The sequence below is a fragment of the Lolium rigidum genome, chromosome 6 (genome assembly GCF_022539505.1).
Source record: "Lolium rigidum isolate FL_2022 chromosome 6, APGP_CSIRO_Lrig_0.1, whole genome shotgun sequence".
In the NCBI taxonomy this organism is placed as follows: domain Eukaryota; kingdom Viridiplantae; phylum Streptophyta; class Magnoliopsida; order Poales; family Poaceae; genus Lolium; species Lolium rigidum.
The window spans coordinates 206566566-206588890 of NC_061513.1; the positions used below are offsets into that span (position 1 = coordinate 206566566).

At 42.2% G+C, this 22325-nt stretch overlaps 1 protein-coding gene across 1 annotated transcript; it reads left to right on the forward strand.

The window, feature by feature from the left end:
- The first annotated feature begins 867 nt into the window (after positions 1-867).
- On the forward strand, positions 868-22184 carry LOC124660522 (protein translocase subunit SECA1, chloroplastic-like). The gene is given in 20 exon segments (XM_047198343.1): positions 868-1298; positions 2382-2661; positions 3106-3209; positions 3370-3549; positions 4071-4289; positions 5024-5137; positions 5412-5525; positions 5646-5813; positions 7227-7402; positions 7759-7825; positions 7988-8134; positions 9160-9255; positions 9345-9413; positions 12793-12894; positions 19916-20009; positions 20012-20166; positions 20313-20380; positions 20457-20574; positions 20963-21202; positions 21680-22184. Coding segments are annotated over 20 exon segments (2991 nt in total). The 5' UTR covers positions 868-929; the 3' UTR covers positions 21791-22184.
- Positions 22185-22325: the final 141 nt, after the last annotated feature.

Sequence of the window (22325 nt, forward strand, 5' to 3'; positions counted from 1 at the left end):
CCTCATCCTGATTTAGACTAATAATCAAAGTATTCCTCGTTCTCCCATTTGCTTTTGAGTGGTAATACCTAGTGTTATTATCTCCTTCAAGCAATTTTTTTCCTTTGCTCTCTGGATCCATTTGATTTCTTCATCTTTAATAATTATCTTTAATTGGGACTGAATTGATTTTTTGGTAACTATTTCCACCTGTGCTAGGCCATATAGTTCCCCCTTTTTTTTATCAATTTCATCCAACTGAAGAGCAAGGTTCCCTCTTTTCTTTCTGTATTCCCCTTCTATATTTAGATTGCAACCTTTCAAAGTTTTCCTCAAACATTCAAATCTCTTTTGCCATCTATCTATTTTCTTTTTTCCAAAGTATGTTTTATTCCAAACTCCACTCACCACACTCTCCAGGTCAGATCTCAAGAACAAGCAATTTTCAAATCTGAAAATTGGTGGCATTCTAGGTCTATCCCCTGTTTTGATCAAAATAGGTGTGTGATCAGAGAGTTTAGTAGGTAAAGTTGATGCACATACCAATGGAAATTTCTCTTCCCACGATGGTGACACCACAAACCCTATCCAACAGCTCATGATTTTCAATTTTTACACTAGAAATGATAAAATGAAAAAGTGGGATTTTGTCACCCTCAAAAGTGAGCTCGTTGAGCGGGTGCCCGTTTTCAAACTGATGATTCGAAAATTTACGAAAATTTAGGTTTTTGGGAGCCCAACCCCCTAATTTTTAAAAAAGAAAACTACATATGTGTGCTGGAGTTGTTATCCTTCTTCTCCAACCTCGCCCCATCATCCACAGCCACAACTGCCCATCACTCAGACTCAGAGCACGCGGCGGCCTGTGGCTGTGGCCGTGCATGCCTCACTGCACTAGACCACACACCAAGCGGAGGAGCTGAAGCCAAGAGCAGCGACCACGCGCCGCGATGGCGACGGCACCTCCGTCCACCGCCACCTGCGCCACTGCCCTCCACTTTCCCCACCCGTCTCCTCCCTGGAGTAGCGTCGGCGGCGCTGGTCATGTCCAGTTCTTCCGCCGGCGCTGCCGCCCGCTGCGGCGGCGGGGCGGAGGCGAGGTAGCGCCCGCGGCGCTGGGGGGATTGCTCGGCGGCATGTTCGGCGGCGGCGGCGGCGACGACGGGGAGGCGGCGAGGAGGAAGTACAGCGACACCGTCGCGCTCGTCAACAGGCTGGAGCCGGAGGTCTCAGCGCTCTCCGACGCCGAACTCCGCGCCCGCACCTCCGCGCTTCAGGAGCGCGCGCGCGCCGGGGAATCCCTCGACTCAATCCTCCCCGTACGTACACAACTACATCCAGAATCACTAACAAGCTCTTGTATATGCTTCCACTCTAGATTTCAGTCCGGTTGGAGGCAGTGGAAATGTATACAGAGCTGGTAATTAGATCGTGTCCTGCCGATGAATTGGGTTGTTTGACACTGTTTTTCTTTTTTGAGAGGTTGCTTGACACTGTTTACTTACTGAATCAAACCATGCCGCAACTATAGTTTAAAATGTGACTGTGGTGACTCCTATTTTATTTCACTTACTGCCAGGCGCACAAGAACTTAGTTAGTTTAACATTACTGCTATCAAGGTGTGAGAAGAAGGTAGTTTAGGAGTTAAACATGTATCTGACTAGTGATTTTATTGTCAGTATTGCATTTCAAGTATACTGTTAATTACAGAACCTAAATACTTTCAACCTAAGTAGTTAAGTTCAACTGTTACTCATCTTCAAAGTTGTTATAACCTAATTGATTTTTTTTGTCAACAACTTTGATATTTTACACCTTTGGAGTAACCGCAGCATAATATGTTTAACAAAATGCAGTTCGTTTGTTCTGGACTATCAAATAATGCCATAACAGGATCAAGCAAATTGAACATAAAATGCTATAAACTTGATCTCGAAGTGCAACAAATGGACATAGAAATAACCATCCAATGAGAATGCATGTTATTTGATCTCATATAAAGTAAAAATTATTAAATTATATAATGTATAAATTGTAGAACCTCAGTATTAAAATTGAAGAACTCGTGAACTATATGACTCACTTCGCCACTTCATTATTGAAAGAATTGCGACAAATTGATTCATTTAGATTTATAGAAGAAGAAGAAGAAGGAGGATGACTTCAACATGTGTACAACTTGGAAATGATCCAACTGACTTTTAGCGTTGTTGGATTCAGAAAATAAGCAATTGATGAGTCACCCACACTATTCTTCCGTAGTAGCTACTAGCCTGCTGAATTATTCAGAAAATTGCAAAATAATTTTGTTCTGTGATATATGCAATACATGAACTATTCAACTCTTGAAAATAAGATATTTCAAGGTGGAAGCATCTTTACGGCTCATCGGCTTTTGCAGGAAGCATTTTCTGTTGTGAGGGAGGCTTCCAAGAGAGTTCTTGGTCTTCGCCCCTTTGATGTGCAGTTGATTGGTGGCATGGTTCTGCATAAGGGAGAGATTGCAGAAATGAAGACTGGAGAGGGGAAGACACTCGTGGCTATTCTGCCAGCTTACTTAAATGCATTAAGTGGGAAAGGAGTCCATGTTGTCACTGTAAATGATTATCTCGCCAGGCGTGACTGTGAGTGGGTTGGTCAAGTTCCCCGATTTCTAGGACTGCAGGTTGGCCTAATTCAACGTAGGTCATCACTTCACATTGTTCATTATTGTTGTTTGTGCCATCTCCAAATTGCACAGTTTGTTCAGTATCCACCTTAATACTTCAAACATTCTTTTTGCAACCCCACCCTAATATCTTAAACAAAATTAAGCATACTTCCCTACCAACTGAATTGTTGTGAATGCAATGAGGTGCTCGTGGAAGTACTGGGATGTACCAGAAAAGAGCAAAAGTAACCCAATAATTTTACTTGTCTGATTCTGATCCAGAAGAAGCATGACAGCTGAGATGGATGTTTAGAGATAATTATCCTGAATTTGTTAGCCTGTCACCGCTGGCTATGCAACAGCTTCATTTGCCCATCTAGCACATTTTTTGAGTTTTCTATTTTACTGGCACCATGTATTTATTTTCTTTATCTGTTATTGATGTTTATTGAGCAAATACTCTTCATTTTGGCAGAGAACATGACACCTGAGCAAAGGAGGGAAAATTACTTGTGTGATATTACTTATGTCACAAATAGTGAGCTTGGATTTGATTATCTAAGAGATAACCTTGCGATGGTACACCTCTCCCATTGTGGACAATGTTTATGAATGTTTGATTGTGCATGCTTGCGTTTTCATGTTTTAAGGGCCACTATTGCATTTCTTCCTGTTCTAGTCATAGGCGAAGGGACACACAGCTCACAGCTTCTGCACTTAATCTAATCTTCATTTGCAGACTGTAGATGAGCTTGTGTTGAGGAACTTCAATTACTGTGTGATAGATGAAGTTGACTCAATCCTCATTGATGAAGCACGAACACCTCTTATAATATCTGGCCTTGCTGAAAAGCCAAGTGACCGGTATTACAAAGCAGCAAAAATAGCTGAAGCTTTTGAACAGGATATTCATTACACTGTGAGCGCAACTAATTCATATCCCTATTTTCTTACATGAATATTTCTTATCCCTGTTGAATCTCAGAATGTATATTCTGTTCTAGATAGGTCATGAAACATATCATTTTAGCCGAACCATGTAAAATATTTTTCATAATACACTTTCACATGTTGTCTTATTTGAGATGGTATTATCCTTTTTTGCGAATCGAGATGGTATTATCCAAAATACTGGTAATAGTATTCTACAACATACTTACCATTGGGTTTTGTTATGAGTGGGAAGTCGCTGTCTTGGCTCTAACTGTTGTAACTATTCTGCTTCTTCGCTTAATGCAAAGATGCACAATTGGTTTTTATATGTTCTCTAAAGAAGTATTCTATTGCTATTCTCTTCTAAATAGTACAGTATAGTGTGAACATATATTGCTCATACATTATATCTTTCACCTGGCCCTTAACCTGTTCTTGTATTCGTACTGTTGTTTATCAGTTCATTGCTACAATCTAATTTTTTTCTTATAAAAATATATTTTTCAGGTCGATGAGAAGCAGAGAAATGTTCTATTAACAGAACAAGGCTACGCTGATGCTGAAGAAATACTGGACATAAATGATCTATATGATCCTCGTGAACAGTGGGCTTCATATGTTTTAAATGCTATCAAAGCCAAGGAGCTCTTCCTCAGAGACGTCAATTATATCGTTCGTAGCAAGGAAGTGCTTATTGTGGATGAGTTCACAGGTCGAGTTATGGCAGTAAGTATTGCATCACTGTTCTCAGTGCTGTAAGAGAATTTTACCATCTGATAGCCCAAAATTAAGTCATTGACTAATTACTATGTTACATTTGTATATGATTGATGCACTTCACATACACTTCTTCAAACATCTGTGGATCATCCTAACATAGCGTGGAGTAGAAAACATGTTAGGAGAGGGGTTTCTGTTTTTATCTAAAAATTCCATTCATCATACCATCCCCGAAATTAGTTCTTTCCACTGACCCCTCGTTAGTGCATTTATGTTATCTCAAATCATACTCAGCTGATCTCTCAAGCAATTTGTTTGACAGCTATATATAGCTTGGGCTATTTGTTGTATCCTTTATAGCAAACCTTGGCATTGTGAATCCATGTGCAGTTGTGCTACTAGAAAATCTTCTGCTACTAGCATTTTCCTATGCATGCGCACACTGATTGAGGACTCAGTCATGGATAGTCATCCGCACAATGTCTGAAGGAAAAGGAGAGAAAAAGACACAAGCCTCAAGTGATCACTTATTCCTAAATATAATCCAATCAGATGATTCGGATGGTTTGTGTTCTGAGTCCACACAAGTTGTGCAGATCATTCTATTTTGAAACAATTATTGTATCTCAGGGATAGGGCCAAAATTTAGTATAAATGTAAAATCTGAGCTGTAAATTGTGATATAAATATAAAGAGTTTTACATTAGTTTCCATGTTTCAGATATTGTTATTTTTGGCAGGGCAGAAGATGGAGTGATGGACTCCACCAAGCAATTGAGGCAAAAGAAGGTGTACAAATACAGAATGAAACAATAACCCTTGCATCTATAAGTTACCAGAACTTCTTTCTCCAGGCAAGTGACAATCCTTTTGTTCCAGTGCTTAGAAGTTATTGATACCTACTTGTGCAAAATGGTAAGAGCCAATTATCATCGACTGATCAGATGATCTTCAATGGTAACTGAGCTTTCACAGTCACTAGCCAATGTTGAGCATTTTCGTAGATAGTGGTAAATCGTAAATGTGATGAAGAATATATGGCTCACTGTGCTGGATCATCACTCTCTTCCTTTTATTTGGAGATATTCAGTCGTTTATTTGGCAGGAAACTGATACTTTTCATGACAGTTCCCGAAACTCTGTGGCATGACTGGAACTGCAGCTACAGAAAAACAGGAGTTCGAGAGCATATATAAACTAAAAGTTACGGTTGTTCCAACAAATAAGCCAATGATACGGAAGGTGCTTGCCATCTTATTGGATTTTACACGTTTAATTTTAGTATTGTGAAAGATTTGTCCTTTCACTTCAACTTAGCATGTCCCCTTTCTGAGAATGTTCAACTATGTTTCTCCTTTTCAGGACGATTCAGATGTTGTTTTCAGAGCAACAAATGGAAAATGGCGTGCTGCTGTTGTGGAGATATCAAGAATGAATAAAGTTGGCCGTCCTGTGCTTGTTGGTACAACTAGTGTCGAGCAAAGTGAAACTTTGTCAGAACAGCTACGTGAAGCAGCGATTCCTCATGAGGTATGCCTGTTAGCTTGAGAAACAGTATGGAATGTTAGTGTTCCCTCTCTGCTCTCTCTTCTCTCTGTTCTCTCTCTTGAGTAAAAGTAGAAAATGAAGGACTAGAACTACAGAGGAGAACACACTATAGTTTTAGGCAACATATGCCTTCTTCCTCTATTAGCTTTTGTAGCAATGGATGCTACACAATTCTGGGAAATGAATGCTTACAGACTTAGCAGCCCATGCTTGCCCCAGGAACCTATGCTAGGACCCCATGCTTGCCCCAACAACCTATGATAGGACGGTAGGACCTATTTATACTTGTACATGACCCTTTAGATTGTTGCCATGTGGCACAATCCAAACCCTAAACCATACTTCTAGAATACTCTACAAACTCTAGAATTTTTACGATACGGGGTTAACCCCAGCCTCTGCATCAATCGATGCATACGGCCCTTTATTGACTTTATTGAAATACTGAGTTACAAACTTATTACATATCACGGATCACTCAAAGTTTCTACGAAAACCAACCATCTAAAAATGACAAAAAGAACAAGCCGCCACAAGATCTTCATGTGAGCCGCTTGTCAGTACACCAGCCGCACTGGCTGTAGAAATCCCGTGCTACCATCGCCAAGCGGTTGCACCCAATATCCATGTCTCGTCGCACATCCTCCTGCTGAATAAAGGACCACATATGGATCCAATGGGTAACCAAAGGAACAACCTGCAAAAATGATGGAAAACTCTTTTTGTTAAAGAGAGAATCATTTCGAACCTTCCAGATAGCCCAAAATAAAGCGCACACACCCACTCTAATGTGGCCTTTATCCTTCTTAGCAACCCCATTTAACCAATTGCCAAATAGATATTCAGACTACAAAACTCTAGATATTTCATACTACTCCTAAATATCTTACTCTAGAACATTCCTATTCTAGAGTTCTCCCTACATACCCTAGATACTTCATGACTAAGCTAGCCCCTTCTACTAGCCAACCTTAGTACACAACCTATGTGCAGTGTTCACTCACACAGGACACAACTCAAGTGCCCTGTTCACACACAGCAAGCACACAACCTATGTGTGCTATTCACTTACAGCCTGCACACAACCTATATGGGCAGGTCACACCATGAAAAGATTACATTCAGGCTAACAATACCTCCGCATCATTACTGTTATGGTAATGGAATCTGCAAAATACTACAAAATAGTGTTTCTGCCTTCTCGCACTCCATATAGATAACTATTTCTTTTTTGTTTTTGTTTTGAAAATTTAGTTCATTAGAACTTTCAGTTAAATGGAGTTTGATAGTTTAAATGCTGTCTAGTTTCTGTCATCCCACCCTCCAGTTTATGCCTGTTAAATTCCCTAAGATCTGGAAAAGTCTTCTCAAGCTTATTTGAACTCTCTGTTGAAGGTCCTGAATGCTAAACCAGAGAATGTGGAGAGGGAGGCAGAGATTGTAGCTCAGAGTGGACGCCTTGGTGCAGTGACAATTGCCACCAATATGGCAGGACGTGGCACTGATATTATCCTTGGAGGCAATGCCGAATTCATGGCCAGGTTGAAGTTGCGTGAGATGCTTATGCCAAGGTATTTGAAATCCTTGCTAGAATCTTTAAAGGACGTACCCAGTGCTAAGAGCTCCCACACTGTGCGGGGTCTGGGGAAGGTGTTAGTGGCAAGCTTTACCCTCACGAAGTGCAATGTGAGGAGACCGCGACTCGAACCTGGGACCTCTCGGTCACAGGCGGTGAGGCTCTACCGCTGCACCAGGCCCGCCCTTCCTTGCTAGAATCTTTATTTAATAAAAATTCTCTTTCTTGGCAAAAAAATCCTTGCTAGAAAATTTTCCCAAATAGCATCATAGACGCTGCATCTAGTTATTTTCCTCTACATATGTCCAACATTGCTTATATTTTTCTTTTGCTTCTGAAATAATGTTGCAGAATTGTTGATCCAATTGATGGTGTCATTGTATCCAAAAAGCAGCTTCCACCAAGAAAGACATGGAAGGTAGAGATAATGAACTATATATGTCCAGTAGCTATATGGATTAGCATCTGCTGACTAGTGCTCTTCAAGATTCTGTGAATTATTCTTCAGATTGTTGGTTATGATTTAATTTGTGATGAAGTTGAGGTCCCAATGGCTCACTGCACTTATCCCCTCTTTCAGACAAATGAAAGCTTGTTCCCATGTGAACTTTCAAAAGATACACTATCATTTGTCAAAGATGCAGTCGAAGTGGCTGTCAAAGAATGGGGAGAAAAATCATTACCTGAGCTAGAAGCTGAAGAGCGTCTCTCCTACTCATGTGAGAAGGTAGGCCTTTTGAAGTTATCACGAAGTCTTGAAATGTTTAAGAAATATTTGGGTTTATTCTCGAGTGTCCATCTCCAAATGTTTTTTTGATGCATAGTATATTTTGATGATAATCAAGAAATAAGTAGAAAATGGTCTACCATCTGTACATATGGCTTGGACATCTGACATTATATTGTTAATTAGTTGATGTATACTGAAACAGTTCATAAGAGTATCTGGGCGGTTCCAAGTGGCAACTGGTCAGCACACAAATTTATCCAGAAGAATATTATGATGTATTTTTATAATTCTGTCCTCGAGTGTCTTGTGGTTAACTTATTAGTATACCTTTGTAACAAAGCAGTTTGATTCCTAATTTGCCAAAAAAAAGCAGTTTGATTCCTAAGTTGCAGTAGAGTTGTTTACCACATGTTTACTTGAATCCTCGCCGGGGAATCGGATTAAGATAATCAACCAATTTATTGTCATCAAAATCACTTGATTACTTCAACTACTCCCGTGGTTGATTTAAACTCTGCCCTTGTCAATATTTCATGATTGGCGACAAGTCAATTTTTTCTGAAGAACTGAAAGCTAGTTCTCATATTTGTCTGTTTTTTCTTAGTTTTTGTTCCTAATTCTAGAGTTTGTATACTGACCAGTTACCACTTGGAACTGCCCAGATAGTCTTATGAGCAGCCTAGAGGAAATCCACATTGAAATTAGTTTCAGGACCCTTGTAATTGCTTCCTGTTTCAAGCTACTTGTGGAACTTGTATGCATATTGTGAAGAAATATTGGTAATTCAATTCGAGTGCTGGAGAATTTCAGAAATTTATACAGTAATTATTTTACCAAGCTGCTTATGTTGGGGCCACACATTTGCATTGTTTGAGCCTGTCAAATTGTTGATTGCCATATGAAACAGTTTTTGGAAGCCATGTTTGAACTAATAATTATCATCTGTTTGACTAGTATGTATTTTTGTCTCCGGATATTTCGTTTTACATGAGATCTAACAATGCTTTTTTTTTCCATGGCAGGGACCAACACGTGATGAAGTAATTGCAACTCTGAGAAACGCATTCATGAAGATATCAGATGAATTTAAGATTTACACAGAGGAGGAAAAGAAGAAGGTTTGCAACCCAAACGATATTTATTGGTTGATCTATGGTATTGAAGACCATATGATAAATTGCTCATGGTATCGTTGTTACTTATTCAGGTCATCGCAACAGGTGGGCTTCATGTAGTAGGCACTGAACGACATGAGTCGCGCAGAATTGACAATCAGGTAACATACGTTCTCAGTTCCAGAATATGTCTTAATAGCCTCTCCAACTTTCGCTCGAAGTTCTTGCCCTTTTACACTTTCAAGGTAGTTTTAGTCATTTACTCCTATTTTTCCTTAAGAATGTCAATGAAAAAGAGCTAATTACTCATATGCTGGCTTGCACCTACCTATTTTGTCAGTCCTCTGGCTGCTTGCACACTTCCAATTTTTTAATGTACAGCTGCACGCACTTGTATGGAACATCATTTCTACTTTAGCAATAAATTTCGCGTACTCCAAAATTGTTGCAACAAATTTATTGCCTCATGAGGAAAAAGATATGGGGCAATATTGCCATTTTTGTGACGAAATATGCAACCTGTATTTCAGTGAGGCCATAGGCATATATGTACACACATATAGGTGTTGTAAATCTGCAAAAAAAACCCTTAGACAATCAGGATAATGCACGGCTAATATATGGAAAGCATATACCACTCTAACGCCCTCCCCCAACCCTAAATCTCATGGTGAATCAACAAAGAGAGTTAGAAGCTGTGTTGTGCTAGTCTGGGCCTTGTGAAGAAATGCACAAGTTGTAACTTGGAAGGCACATACTATAGAGCAACCACCTGATCCTGCATGCAAGAGCGCGCAAAGGAAGCATGAACACCAGTGCGCTTGGTAAGCTCATGCTTTACAGGGTCATGCACAATACGAATAGCACCTATACTGTCTGACAGAAGAGGAGTTGGTGTAGTGACCGAAACACCAAAATACTCAAGCAACCACCATAAGCAAGTCACCTCTGTTGTCAAAAGAGCCATAGCTCACTACTCAGCCTCTGCACCCGAACGGATAGGGCACTCTGTTTCTTCATCTTCCAGGCAATGAGAGAATCACCAAGAAGTACACAGTAAGCACAAAGCGTCCGACGATCTGAATGGTCTCTAGCCCAAGTAGCATCCGAATATGCCTGAAGCCATAACAAACTTCGTTGAATGAAAACACGGCAAGAGACAGTCCCATGAAGATATCGTAGAACCCGAAGAAGGCGACCATTGGGAACCTGAGTAGGAGCAAATACAAACTGACTCAGAATATGAACTGCACATGAGATATCCCGACGAGCGATAACTAGATAGACAAGACTCCCAACAAGATGGCAATAGCGAGTCGGATCAGACAGAGGCTCACCATCAGAAGCTCAGAGGATGGAAATTGAGCAACATTATGCTCATCAGTAAGAGTAGCATCAGCAAGAAGATCCTGGATGTACTTCTGTTGGGTTGAGTGTGTGCGTATATATATTTGGCTAAAGGTATGCCCTAGTGTATATGTACTTGTACCTGTAGGCTGTAGCTAGCAAGCGAGTGAGAAAAATCCAAAAAATCTCCCCCAAATACCTCATGGTATCAGAGCACACGGCGATGGGTGATGGTGGCTGCCGGCGGTGAATCAGCGGGATTGCAGTGGAGCTCCGGGTGTCCAGGTCCATCTGTGCAGCTAGGTGAAGTAGGTCTAGGTGGAGGCAGTCCTGGGCGGAGTGCTGGCCAGGCGGAGGTGCTGTTGTGAGTGCGCGTGCAGAGGTTCAGAGATGGGGGCTGGCAGCACGTTACTATGACCTGCAGATCGATTCGGCTTGGCTGTCTAGGTGAAGGGAGACAGCTGCTGAAAGTGCTGCTCGTAGCTTCGGGAAGAAACATGGGAGAAGAAGCAACGGAGGTGCAGTGGCTTGGAAACAGGGGAGAAGAAGATGATAGTTGTTTGGCGTTTGGCGCTTGGTGCGTGTGCAGCCAGGAGAAGAAGCACGGGAGGATTATTTGTGGAGGAGGAGAAGACTGTCTGCTGAGCTGCTGCTGTTTGGATTGGAAATAAAGGGAGAAGGGTGCGTTGGTGGTGGTTTGTTGGCCTGGAGCGGAGAGGAGACGAAGCCTGGATCAAGGAGAAGAGGAAAGAGAGTAAAGGAGAGCAGAGAAGTGATGTGGCTTTCTGTGTGAGCCGAGGGACCACTGCAATAAACTAATCTTCAGTAATGATGGAGAATCAAGGTACCAGGCAACTGCTGGAGAAACTAGCTCAACTGTTCAAGGTGAAAAATAAGAACAATCTGGTTTTAATGGCAAAAGGATCAAGTGAGATACACAAGCAAACCCTTAAACAACGGGGAAAAAATACCGAACAATACAAGTATATACAACTCTAACTCCAGTATCAGCATGTAGGTAAGTCCACTGAGTTTCAGATGTCATGGGCTTTGACAATGATCTACAATCTATGGCAAGCAAGAAATGATGCGAGAGAGACAAAGATGCTAGTTGATCCGAAGACAGGTGCTATGAGAACTGTGGCTGCTGTGGATGAATGGCGGAATGTTCAGACTCCACCGAATGCTGCCACTGCAAAACCTAAAGAGTGCTGGCTCCCTCCTGGTCCTAGATGGAGGAAGGTGAATGCAGATGGGGAGTTTCACACTCGCGAAGGAGTTGGAGGGGATTGTATGGTCATCAGAGACCATCATGGAGGCTTTGTGAGCGGGAGTTGCTGGCATGTCGAAGGGGTCTCATTCCTCATGAAGGAAACTCAGGTTCAGAAAGTGGTACTGGAGACAAACAGTGTGGGAGTTGCTGCCAAGCTAACAAGGGATGAGCAGGATCAAACTATCTACGGTCCGGTAGTTGAAGAAATAAAGTCCCTTTTGATTTTTGGCGATTTCTTCTATTCGATTGGCGCGGCGATCAGCGAATGAAACGGCGCATGGTTTAGCTAAAGAATGCTGCGGGAATAAGCTGTGCAAAACTTGGTTTGGTGTTCCCCCGCAAAAAAAAACTTGGTTTGGTGTTGCACCAAGCTGTATTAGGAACCAATTGTATTGGATTCTGTGTTGAATTAATATATTGCAGCAGTTCATCTAAAAAACATGAAATCGTCCTTGTTAGGGGCTTGGGGCTATTTATTTCAGAATAAATAGTATACAAACTATTGGCAGTTAGTTGGGCAAGTAGGAGGCCAGCTATTTTCTCAGTTGCATATATAAATCCATACATGACTTCGAGTATAGGAAGGGAGTAACAATTATAATAGTGATCTAATTAAGGCAAGATAGGCCATCAAATGAAGGATATATCGTCAACATGGGATCACGGGCTTGACTGTGGTATGGGCCCTTAGATTCAGCTAATCGAACAGAAATAAATCACTGGGGATCACAATGGGGTTAACTTACTGAAGAACAAACACTACCTTATTTTTCGAGAATGAAAATACTATTTCTCTATGATACAATATATATATGTTGTACTCCAAAACACTAACTTTTCCATAGGGGTATGATTACTTCAAACTTGGTTGGGTATCATACCATCATTCCATTTGATTGGTTTGCTTTTATCTGGTGTAGCTTCGTGGTCGAAGTGGCAGGCAAGGGGATCCTGGGAGCTCTCGCTTCTTTCTTAGTCTTGAGGATAATATTTTCCGCATATTTGGAGGTGACCGCATACAGGTATGCGTTATTTCTTCCTTTATTGTATTCTTTAGGAAGTATGAAAGCAATATCAAAGGTTGCACAAAGTACAGTTGATTCGATTGTATTGCATCAAAACTATTTCCTGTCGATTCGGTTGTATTGCACAATTTACTTGACTTCACCTAAAGCTTCTGATGAATAAACTATCGGCCAACTTGAAGTTTCTACTATTTGATAATCTGTATATTCTTCATCCATGAAGGTGGGACCCTACAGATCAGAGTCCATACATTGCTAACTAAAGCACACCATATTTCTTTTGAGAGAAACCATTCATTCATTCATTGTTCGTTCGTTTACAATCCTAGTTCAGACAACTCACAATACAGCGAGGAGGAATACTAAACCAAGTAGTACTACTTTATTCTCGCAGCCATGCCTTTCTAACTTAGGTGCCACTTCATTCAACGCCTCACAGCATATATCCTTTATTTCATCCACCAGCGGACCATGAATAGACAGGTGTTGTCTGTTTCCAACCTGAGCCTCCTAACACCGATCTCCTTCGCCACATTGACCGACGCCTGGAAGCTAAGATCTCTGTGCACTCTGGGTAGGCAACAGAGGTGAAAAAATGGCACACTCCTGCACGGAGTTGGCCATGGTGATCTCATATCAGAACACCACTGCCTCCATTGGCACTCCCTAACTGAAAGGCACCATCAGCATTCGCCTTCAGTCAGCCGACATCTCTCATCCTGAAGGTTGCACCATTCTTCCACCAGAGCAAGCGCCTGATATATCGATTTGAAGGTGTTGAAGAGGTATTGGGCCTGGCTGTGTGACTTACCTACTTGGCCCATGTGGCCCATGTTAGAGAGTGTTCTGAAGATGCTTTATAAGGGACTCGTTCCCTTCATCCTGACCTAGCCGCCACGAGCTCTTAGAGCATTCAGGTTAGACACTATCTCTTTGTACATCATGGTATCGCAGCAAGGGGCGATGGAGGTGGCGATGGTGACTGCAGCGGTGGCCTAAGGTGGAGCCGGGAGGACTGCACGGGTGGTGGTGCTCGATTCAGGAGGTGGCGTGGGTTCCGGTGGTGCTCGTGCTCGAGAGGAAGTGGACTGGAGGAGTGTTTGCTGGTGCTTGTGCAAGATGGGGGACGAGCTCACAACAGCTCTTGAGAAGCTGGCCCAGCTTCTCGTGGCCAAGAATGTCGAGAGCACTTCTGCCGAAGGGGTGCTGCTCGTGTTTCACAAGCGAGAGATGGTGCAGAAGGTGGAGCTCATGCCAAATGAGGTAAAGTTAGAAGGGATGAGCAACTACCCGAGTTGGTCAAGGAGAGCATTGCTCATTCGAGGACAAAAGGCACTGGATGGGCATGTTCGGGGAAGTGCTTCGTCGAACCGGAAGATAAGGGGAGTGCAGACAGGAAGAAATGGAGTGCGACAGACTCCTTGATTTTTGCTTGGTCTGTCGAACTCTTTGACCCCCTCTATTGTCGCTCGAGTTGAGGGGCTTCCAAATGTCGCGGAGGTTTGGAGTACTTTGTCGAAAATGTACTCGGGAAAGGGAAATCTGATGTCGATGGCGCAGATTGAGATTGAGGATGCCGTGCACGATTTGCGTCAAGGTGAGAAGGACTCGATGGTGTATGTGGCTGAGTTGCGGCGTCTGCTAGTCCGATTTGGATCACCGTGATCCCCTAGAGCTTCCTCATTCGGAGTGTGTGGTGACTCGTTAAACAATATGTGGAACGCCGCCGTGTGATGAAGTTTCTGAAGGGGCTGAACTCCTGTTTTGAGAGCAGACGTGCTACCTTACTGCACCAGCCCAAGCTTCCTTCCCTTGATGAAGCTATCTCAGCCATGTCACAAGAGGAGGTCCGTCTAAAATCTGCTGGACGCAGCGAACGGCCTCTCGCAATGCGCGCTTTGCAATGACAACAAGGAACGAAACAAGAGAGCTGTTTTACTCGTGGAGAATCGGGGCACTTGAGCAGATTCGTACTTCATCAATAAGGGGAAGAGGAAGAGGATACAACTACGGAGGTGGCGGTTACAACCACGAGAGGTGGCCACAACCACGAGGTGGTCGTGGTTGGGTTGGCAACAACAACAGAGGTGGCCGTGGGTCGGGTTGTCTGGTCCTTGGCATGGAGAAGGGGCTCATAGGGCAAATATGGCTGCATCAAGTGAAGGCAAACAACCCGTAACCGGAGAGCCTAGAGAGGATCGAAGCTACTACTTCAAGCTTTGGCAACTTCGCCAACTTTGTCGACACCAATAAAGGTAATACCGAAAATGCATCGAGTAGCAGCACATTCAATTAATAGAGGCTGGGTATTAGACTCGGGGGCATCCAAACATGTTACTTGGAAATCGAAGGAATTTGAGTCCTATATTCAATATTCTCCTACACATCGGAAACTATACATACGACGGATGGCACAACGACAACCTATTAGAGGAGTTGGGACGGTTAAATGTAATCTCGTTATTGAACTATCATCGGTGTTATATGTGCCTCGCCTTTCCCTGTGAACTTAGTGTCTCTCGAGGCACGTGGTTGATCGGATTGATCGCCAAGTGACCATTAACGAGATATATGTGCTCGATACGGAGAGAGGGTGACGAGCAGGAAGCTTGGGGCTCGGGACCGAGGCATAGCGGACTGTGGTACATGGACCGCAGCGTGCCAAGCGAGGATGGGAATCAAGGACTAGTGGTCGCCACCGAAGACAAGGAGACTAGAGCTCTAATCCATCACTGTCGAATGGGACATGTCTCTTTTGACAAAATGTATCAAATATTTCCTGATGTAATGAGGGGTGTTGACAGAAGCAAGCTCAAGTGTGATGCTTGTGAGTATGCCAAACACACTAGAACCTCTTATGTGAGTAAGGGGATTAGAAGTATCTCTCCGTTTGTGTTGGTTCATTCTGATGTATGGACATGTCCAGTGGTATCTATAAGTGGCGCAAAGTATTTTGTAACCTTTATTGACTGTTACTCACGGATGACTTGGATCTACCTCATGCGACACAAGGATGAAGTGTTCCCGTGTTTCAAAAATTCTATGCTCTTGTGCGAGAATCGGTTCAATGTACAAATACAAGCTATTCGCACCGACAATGGTACGGAATATGTTAACAAAATATTTGGTGCTTTCATGTCCGAGCGGGGAATCTTGCATCAAACATCATGTCCGGATACGCCTCAACGTAATGGTGTGGCTGAAAGGAAAAATCGTCACATACTCGGAGGTTGCTCGGGCCTTAATGTTCACCATGAATGTGCCTAAATTTCTCCGGAATGAAGCTGTCCTGATCGCAACTTATTTGATCAACCGTACACCATTGAGGGTGACAGTATGAAATCTCCATGTGAATTAATTCGAAGGATAATACATTTGTTGTTCCTCCAAAACTATTTGGATGCACATGCTTTGTTAGAGATCACAGGCCCTCGGTGAGCAAACTGGATCCTCAAGCTCTGAAATGTATTTTTCTCGGGTATTCTTCTGGACAAAGAGGTTACAAGTGTTGGAGCCCTTCAGAACGAAGGACATTTGTGAGCATGGATGTCACTTTTCGGGAATCCGAACCATTTTATGGAGAGAAGACCGATCCGAGCATATTATTCGAAGATCTTGACCATTTTCCAGACTCACGGGACTGGTCAAGAGAGAGAGTGAACTGATGCGAGGGGAGACAAACTCAGAATCACAACCTCAACCAATAGTGGGTCTCATTCCAGGAAGACAGGATGGAGATGGAGAAGGCCAGAATTTACCGCAGAGATGGAGAAGGCTGAATGAGGAACAAAATCTTCAAGTTTATAGTAGAAGACAGGTGGGTGCGCAACATGTTCGGGGGAACAACAAGAGTTACAAGTTGAACATCGGGACAACTTCGAGATCGTTTCATCGAGTGAAAGTCAAGTTGACCTAGGGACTCGACAACGATGGGAGAAGGACAAATGGATCTACCAATTGCTTTAAGGAAAGGAACTCGGGCTTGTGTTGGGAGACTACGGAAAAAATATGATGAATGCGACATAGGCAACTTTGTGTCATATGAAGCCCCGTCTCCTTCCTACAAAGCATTTGTTGCTTCCCTACGGTCGATATCTATTCCAACTAACCGGAAGGTAGCAAAGGAGGACAAAAAATGGCGTGTCGCCATGTTGGAAGAACTACGAGGCATTGAGAAAGAACAAAACTTGGGAGTTAGTAACTCTTCCAACGGAAAAAGGGTTGTCGATTGTAAATGGGTTTACACTCGTGAAACAAAATGCACAAGGAAAGATTGAAAGATACAAGGCAAGACTTGTGGCAAGAGGGTACACCGGCACCTATGGCATCGATTATGATGAGACCTTTGCACCGGTGGCGAAGATGAACACAGGTGAGGATTTTGATATCATGTGCAACAAATTTTGGGTGGCCGTTACACCAACTTGATGTTAAGAATGCTTTTCTACATGGAGATCCGCATGAAGAAGTTTACATGGAAATTCCACCCGGCTTCTCTTCGACTCGAAACCACAGGCAAGGTATGTAGATCGAAAAAATCTCTTTATGGATCGAAACAGTCCCCGAGAGCTTGGTTTGACAAATTCAGGCGTGCGGCCTGTGACATGGGATACAGAGACAGTGCAATGGGGACCATACGAGTGTTTTATAGACATTTTAAGGGAAAGATTACTATTCTTGCGGTGTATGTGGATGATATCATTATTACCGGGGATGACGAAGGAGAGATAGCAAGGCTAAAGAAGTGTTTGAGTAAGGCCTTTGAAGTAAAGGATCTTGGCCGACTAAAGTACTTTCTTGGTATAGAAGTGGCCAGGTCAGCAAAAGGAATAGCTCTGTCTCAAAGAAAGTATACTTTCGATCTTCTCAGTGATGTTGGTATGCTGGGCTGTCGTGCAGCTTCAACCCCAATTGATCAAAATCATAAAGTGACAGCACAATCAGGGGATCATGTGGATAAAGGGAGATATCAGAGACTAGTGGGGAGGCTGTTGTATTTATGTCATACACGACCAGACATTGCCTTTGCAGTGAGTGTAGTGAGCAGATATATGCATGAGCCTAGAAGTGAACATCTTGAAGCGATCTGCGGAATCTTGCGATACTTGAAAGGAACTCCAGGAAAGGGCTTGTGGTTCAAGAGCAACGGACATCTTGATGTCGATGGATACTCGTGATGCTGATTGGGCAAGTTGCCTAGATGACCGAAGATCAACTTCGGGGTATTGTGTTTTCCTTGGAGGAAACTTGGTGTCATGGAGGAGCAAGAAACAACAAGTGGTTTCCAAATCAACAGCTGAAGCAGAATATAGAGCCATGTCTCAAGGGCTGAGTGAAATGTTGTGGGTAAGGAATCTGTTAAGTGAACTAAAGGTGTTGAAGAATAGCTGCATAAATGTATGGTGTGACAATGTGTCTGCTATTAACCTAGCACATAACCCAGTGCAGCATGACAGAACAAAGCATATTGAGATAGACAGATTCTTCATCAAAGAAAAACTCGATGATGGGATCATTAAGATAGAGCATGTCAGATCAGCGCAACAAATTGCAGATTGCTTAACCAAAGGTTTGGGAACCAGAGAATGCAACCTGGCATGTGACAAGATGGGAATGATAGATATCTATCACCCATCTTGAGGGGGAGTGTTGAAGAGGTATTGGGCCTGGCTGTGTGACTTACCTACTTGGCCCATGTGGCCCATGTTAGAGAGTGTTCTGAAGATGCTTTATAAGGGACTCGTTCCCTTCATCCTGACCTAGCCGCCACAGCTCTTAGAGCATTCAGGTTAGACACTATCTCTTTGTACATCAGATTCCCTAGCGTTGTTCCTGGCCTGCCACAACTGATAAGAGGGCCATGAAGATTGCTTGCAGGTCATGTTTGTTCTGCTCCCCAAACCATTCCAGCAGCCAATAATTCAGGTCACGAGCCATTCACACAGTCATAGGAGGAGACGTGAAACTGGTTCCTGTTTTATCGTTCACCAGTTTCCGTGTCCAGGATGTATGCGGGCACAACCAGAACCGGCTAGTAGCATCTTCCCCTCGACCAAAGGCAACAAACCGGACGCCATCCTTAATCTTTCTCCTTTGCAGTTCTGAACCTAGAGCCAGGTCATTATTCACCAGCCTCCACACATGCACCTTAGTTTTACTAGCAATGGTTCACATCCCGTGCCAACCAATCCTTATATATGCTGCACAAACTGGAACTAACCCCTTTATGCACACCTTGTTTCTCATGTTTATCTTTAAATGGTAGGCTGATTTCACTGAAAGAAGGCCATTCTTTGTATAATTCAAGCTAGTTAATCCTCCTTTTCCGGTCCTCCCACTTGGATCATCTTGATGTCAGTGATTGGGTGACTAAAGCACCGCATGGCTTTGTAAATTGTAACTAGTGCACCTACCTCTCTTTCGTAACTACTAGGTCTCATAAATTGTTCAGAATAAAACATCAGAATGTTATTGAAGTTAGTGGTGCATATGGAGTTCAAACAGTTGTTTCTGCTTGCAATAAACTGGATGCCCTTCTTAGCCAACAAACAGAACCTCATGTAACTCTTTTGCTATGCACATCCGCTTCCAATCCAAACCTGTTTAGCTAGTACCTCGAAGGCTCCAAGAGTAATAAAATTATTTGTTTCACTATCAGTCACAAGCTTTATGTAGGGCAGTAGTAAAACTGGAACTTACAAGACCAATCACGCTCTACTTTAGTCATCTTCTGAAACTTTATAAAAATCCAAAAGTCCAGTACCTTTGTACAAACTAGTGAATTAGGAGCAAAGGGACTCTTTTTGTGTAGAAAGAAGAACATTCTTTCAAACCTGCGTCCAAAATATGAAATATTTATACTGCAAGATTGTAAGAGTGTATCAGGTACACTCAGAAATAAGAATTACTGCACCATTCAGCACATATGGATTATTTCAGACTATATTTCGACACTCCATGAGAGTAAAACATGGTGTACATTTAGTTTTCTGAAAACATTGCCAACCATTTCATGTAGGGTCTGATGCAAGCCTTCAGAGTTGAAGATCTTCCTATTGAATCAAAGATGCTAACAAGGGCCCTAGATGAAGCTCAACGGAAAGTTGAGAACTACTTTTTGATATCAGGAAGCAGTTATTTGAGTATGACGAGGTATTAAATAGCCAGAGAGATCGGGTATACGCAGAAAGAAGACGTGCTCTTGCATCTGGTAGTCTGGAATCACTTATTGTGGAATATGCTGAGTTAACGATGGACGACATACTAGAGGTTAGTTACCAGACACCACTATGTTCATAACAGATTTATTTTTGTAATTTCTCCTAAACATTTGTGTCAAAGTTTACAACTTCATTTGAAAGTTTGCAACCATTATGTTATCGTGAGCTGATGCAAGTTTTTTGTCCTATTTGCAGGCAAACATAGGTCCTGATACCCCAAGGGAAAGTTGGGACCTTGGCAAGCTGATAGCTAAAGTTCAACAGTGAGTTTTCCGATACCATGTATATTTCAGAGGTCTATTGAGTGATTCGTTTGTAATGTTTCTATTTTTTCTCTAGGTATTGTTACCTACTAAATGACTTGACACCAGAAGTGTTGGAGAGTAAATGCTCAAGCTATGAGGATTTACAGGAGTACCTTCGTACCCGAGGGCGTGAAGCATACTTCCAAAAATCTGTTAGTTCCTCTTTCTGGTTCCATGAGTATAGTTTCTTGCATGATAGGCACTGAAAGTTTATAGAATGGTTAGAGTAATGCAGAATAATTTTAACCGATGAGAAGAAGAATAAAGTTTCACTATACTTTATGGTATTTATATCATTCTACCAGTTCAGGTCACTATATCTTACTATTAAAAGGTGTCAACCAAATCTCAACAGAGAAATTAAGCAGCAGCTTTCCTCACTTCAGATTTCAATTCAAAGATCTGAGTTGCTTTCTTCAAAATGACACATGAGAAAACAATGGACTTAGTGTATTCCAAACCTAATTATCTCAGCAACTTTGGCAAAAGTATAATTGTAATTTGTTACTTATTTGTATCCTAACTCAGCAACTTTGGCAGGAAATCGTGGAGAAGCAAGCTCCAGGCTTGATGAAGGAAGCCGAGCGATTCCTAATTCTAAGCAATATTGATAAGCTTTGGAAAGAACACTTGCAAGCTTTAAAGTTTGTGCAACAAGCTGTTGGATTGAGGGGCTATGCTCAACGAGACCCCCTTATCGAATATAAACTTGAAGGATATAATCTTTTCTTGGATATGATGGCTCAAATCCGGAGAAATGTTATTTATTCTGTGTATCAGGTTTGTTCACTCCGAATGTCCGAAAATTCTCCTCCTTTCTCTTTTGCTAAATTATTTTATCATTGTTGTTACCTATAACTAACATTTCAAAGAATAACTTAAGAGGCTGGGATTGCTACCTGATTAACTCTCTTGGTTTAATCAACACATGAGTCCCCTGTGCAGCATTATGCAATTTTGAACAAAAACATAGCTTGTTACTAGTGTCATTGTGAAACCAACTATACTTCTATATAGTAATTAAGGTTGTAGCCTTGTGTAGCTAATTGTGTTTCTTGAATTCTGCATAACTGTGCTTCACTTGCCTTAGATTCTAGGCCGTTTTCCTCTCCTTTCTTCTTTGTACAGCAATGGTCATATCTCATTTAGCTTTCACATGTCTATATTTGGACTGCCTAGCACTTGTATCACCATTTGTGGCTGTTGAATGCGCTTCAGACCAGTGCTCTAGTGACTTTATCCTTTGTTTTGGAACAGTTCAAACCAGTGATGAAAAAGCAAGATGAGGAAAATTCTGAAAAGAAAGATCCAAAAAAGAAAGTAGAGAAGGCGTCTAAGAAACTCGGTGCAGCCCAAGCTGCATCTTAAGTTTGATGCGAGGTTTTTTTTCTTCTGCTCTTCCTTGTAGCTACGGTTTGGTGTCATGAATCCTCAGGTGTATAGGTCCCTTTACATTATACCATGGTTTACAGTGCGGGAGAACAACATTACATATTTGAATCTGAAAAATCCAGCGTCATTCTGGGACACAGCCATGAGATGTAAATTTTTCCTTGGATTGTCAGATCCAATCGTTAGTTAGCTTCCTGCATCTAGCATCTCAAGTATGCGTAGCATCAGTTTTACTGGTTGTACAAAATCAAAGCTTGTTAATGCTAAGATTTTGAGTTCCTGAGCACACAGTTTTGTATTAATGTAATTAGTGCTCATTGGCTGTAATTACTTGGTCTTGGTAAGTGACTGCAGGATGTGCTTGAGCTCATCTACTAGTACAGTGACTATTTCACCTTCCTTGATCTTGAGCGTTGCGTTGTCCTCGAGTTTATTCGAGACTTTAGCAAAACTCAGCATCTTAGAGCATCTCCAGCCGCATCCCCAAAGCAATTTGGGAGGCGCCGGACCA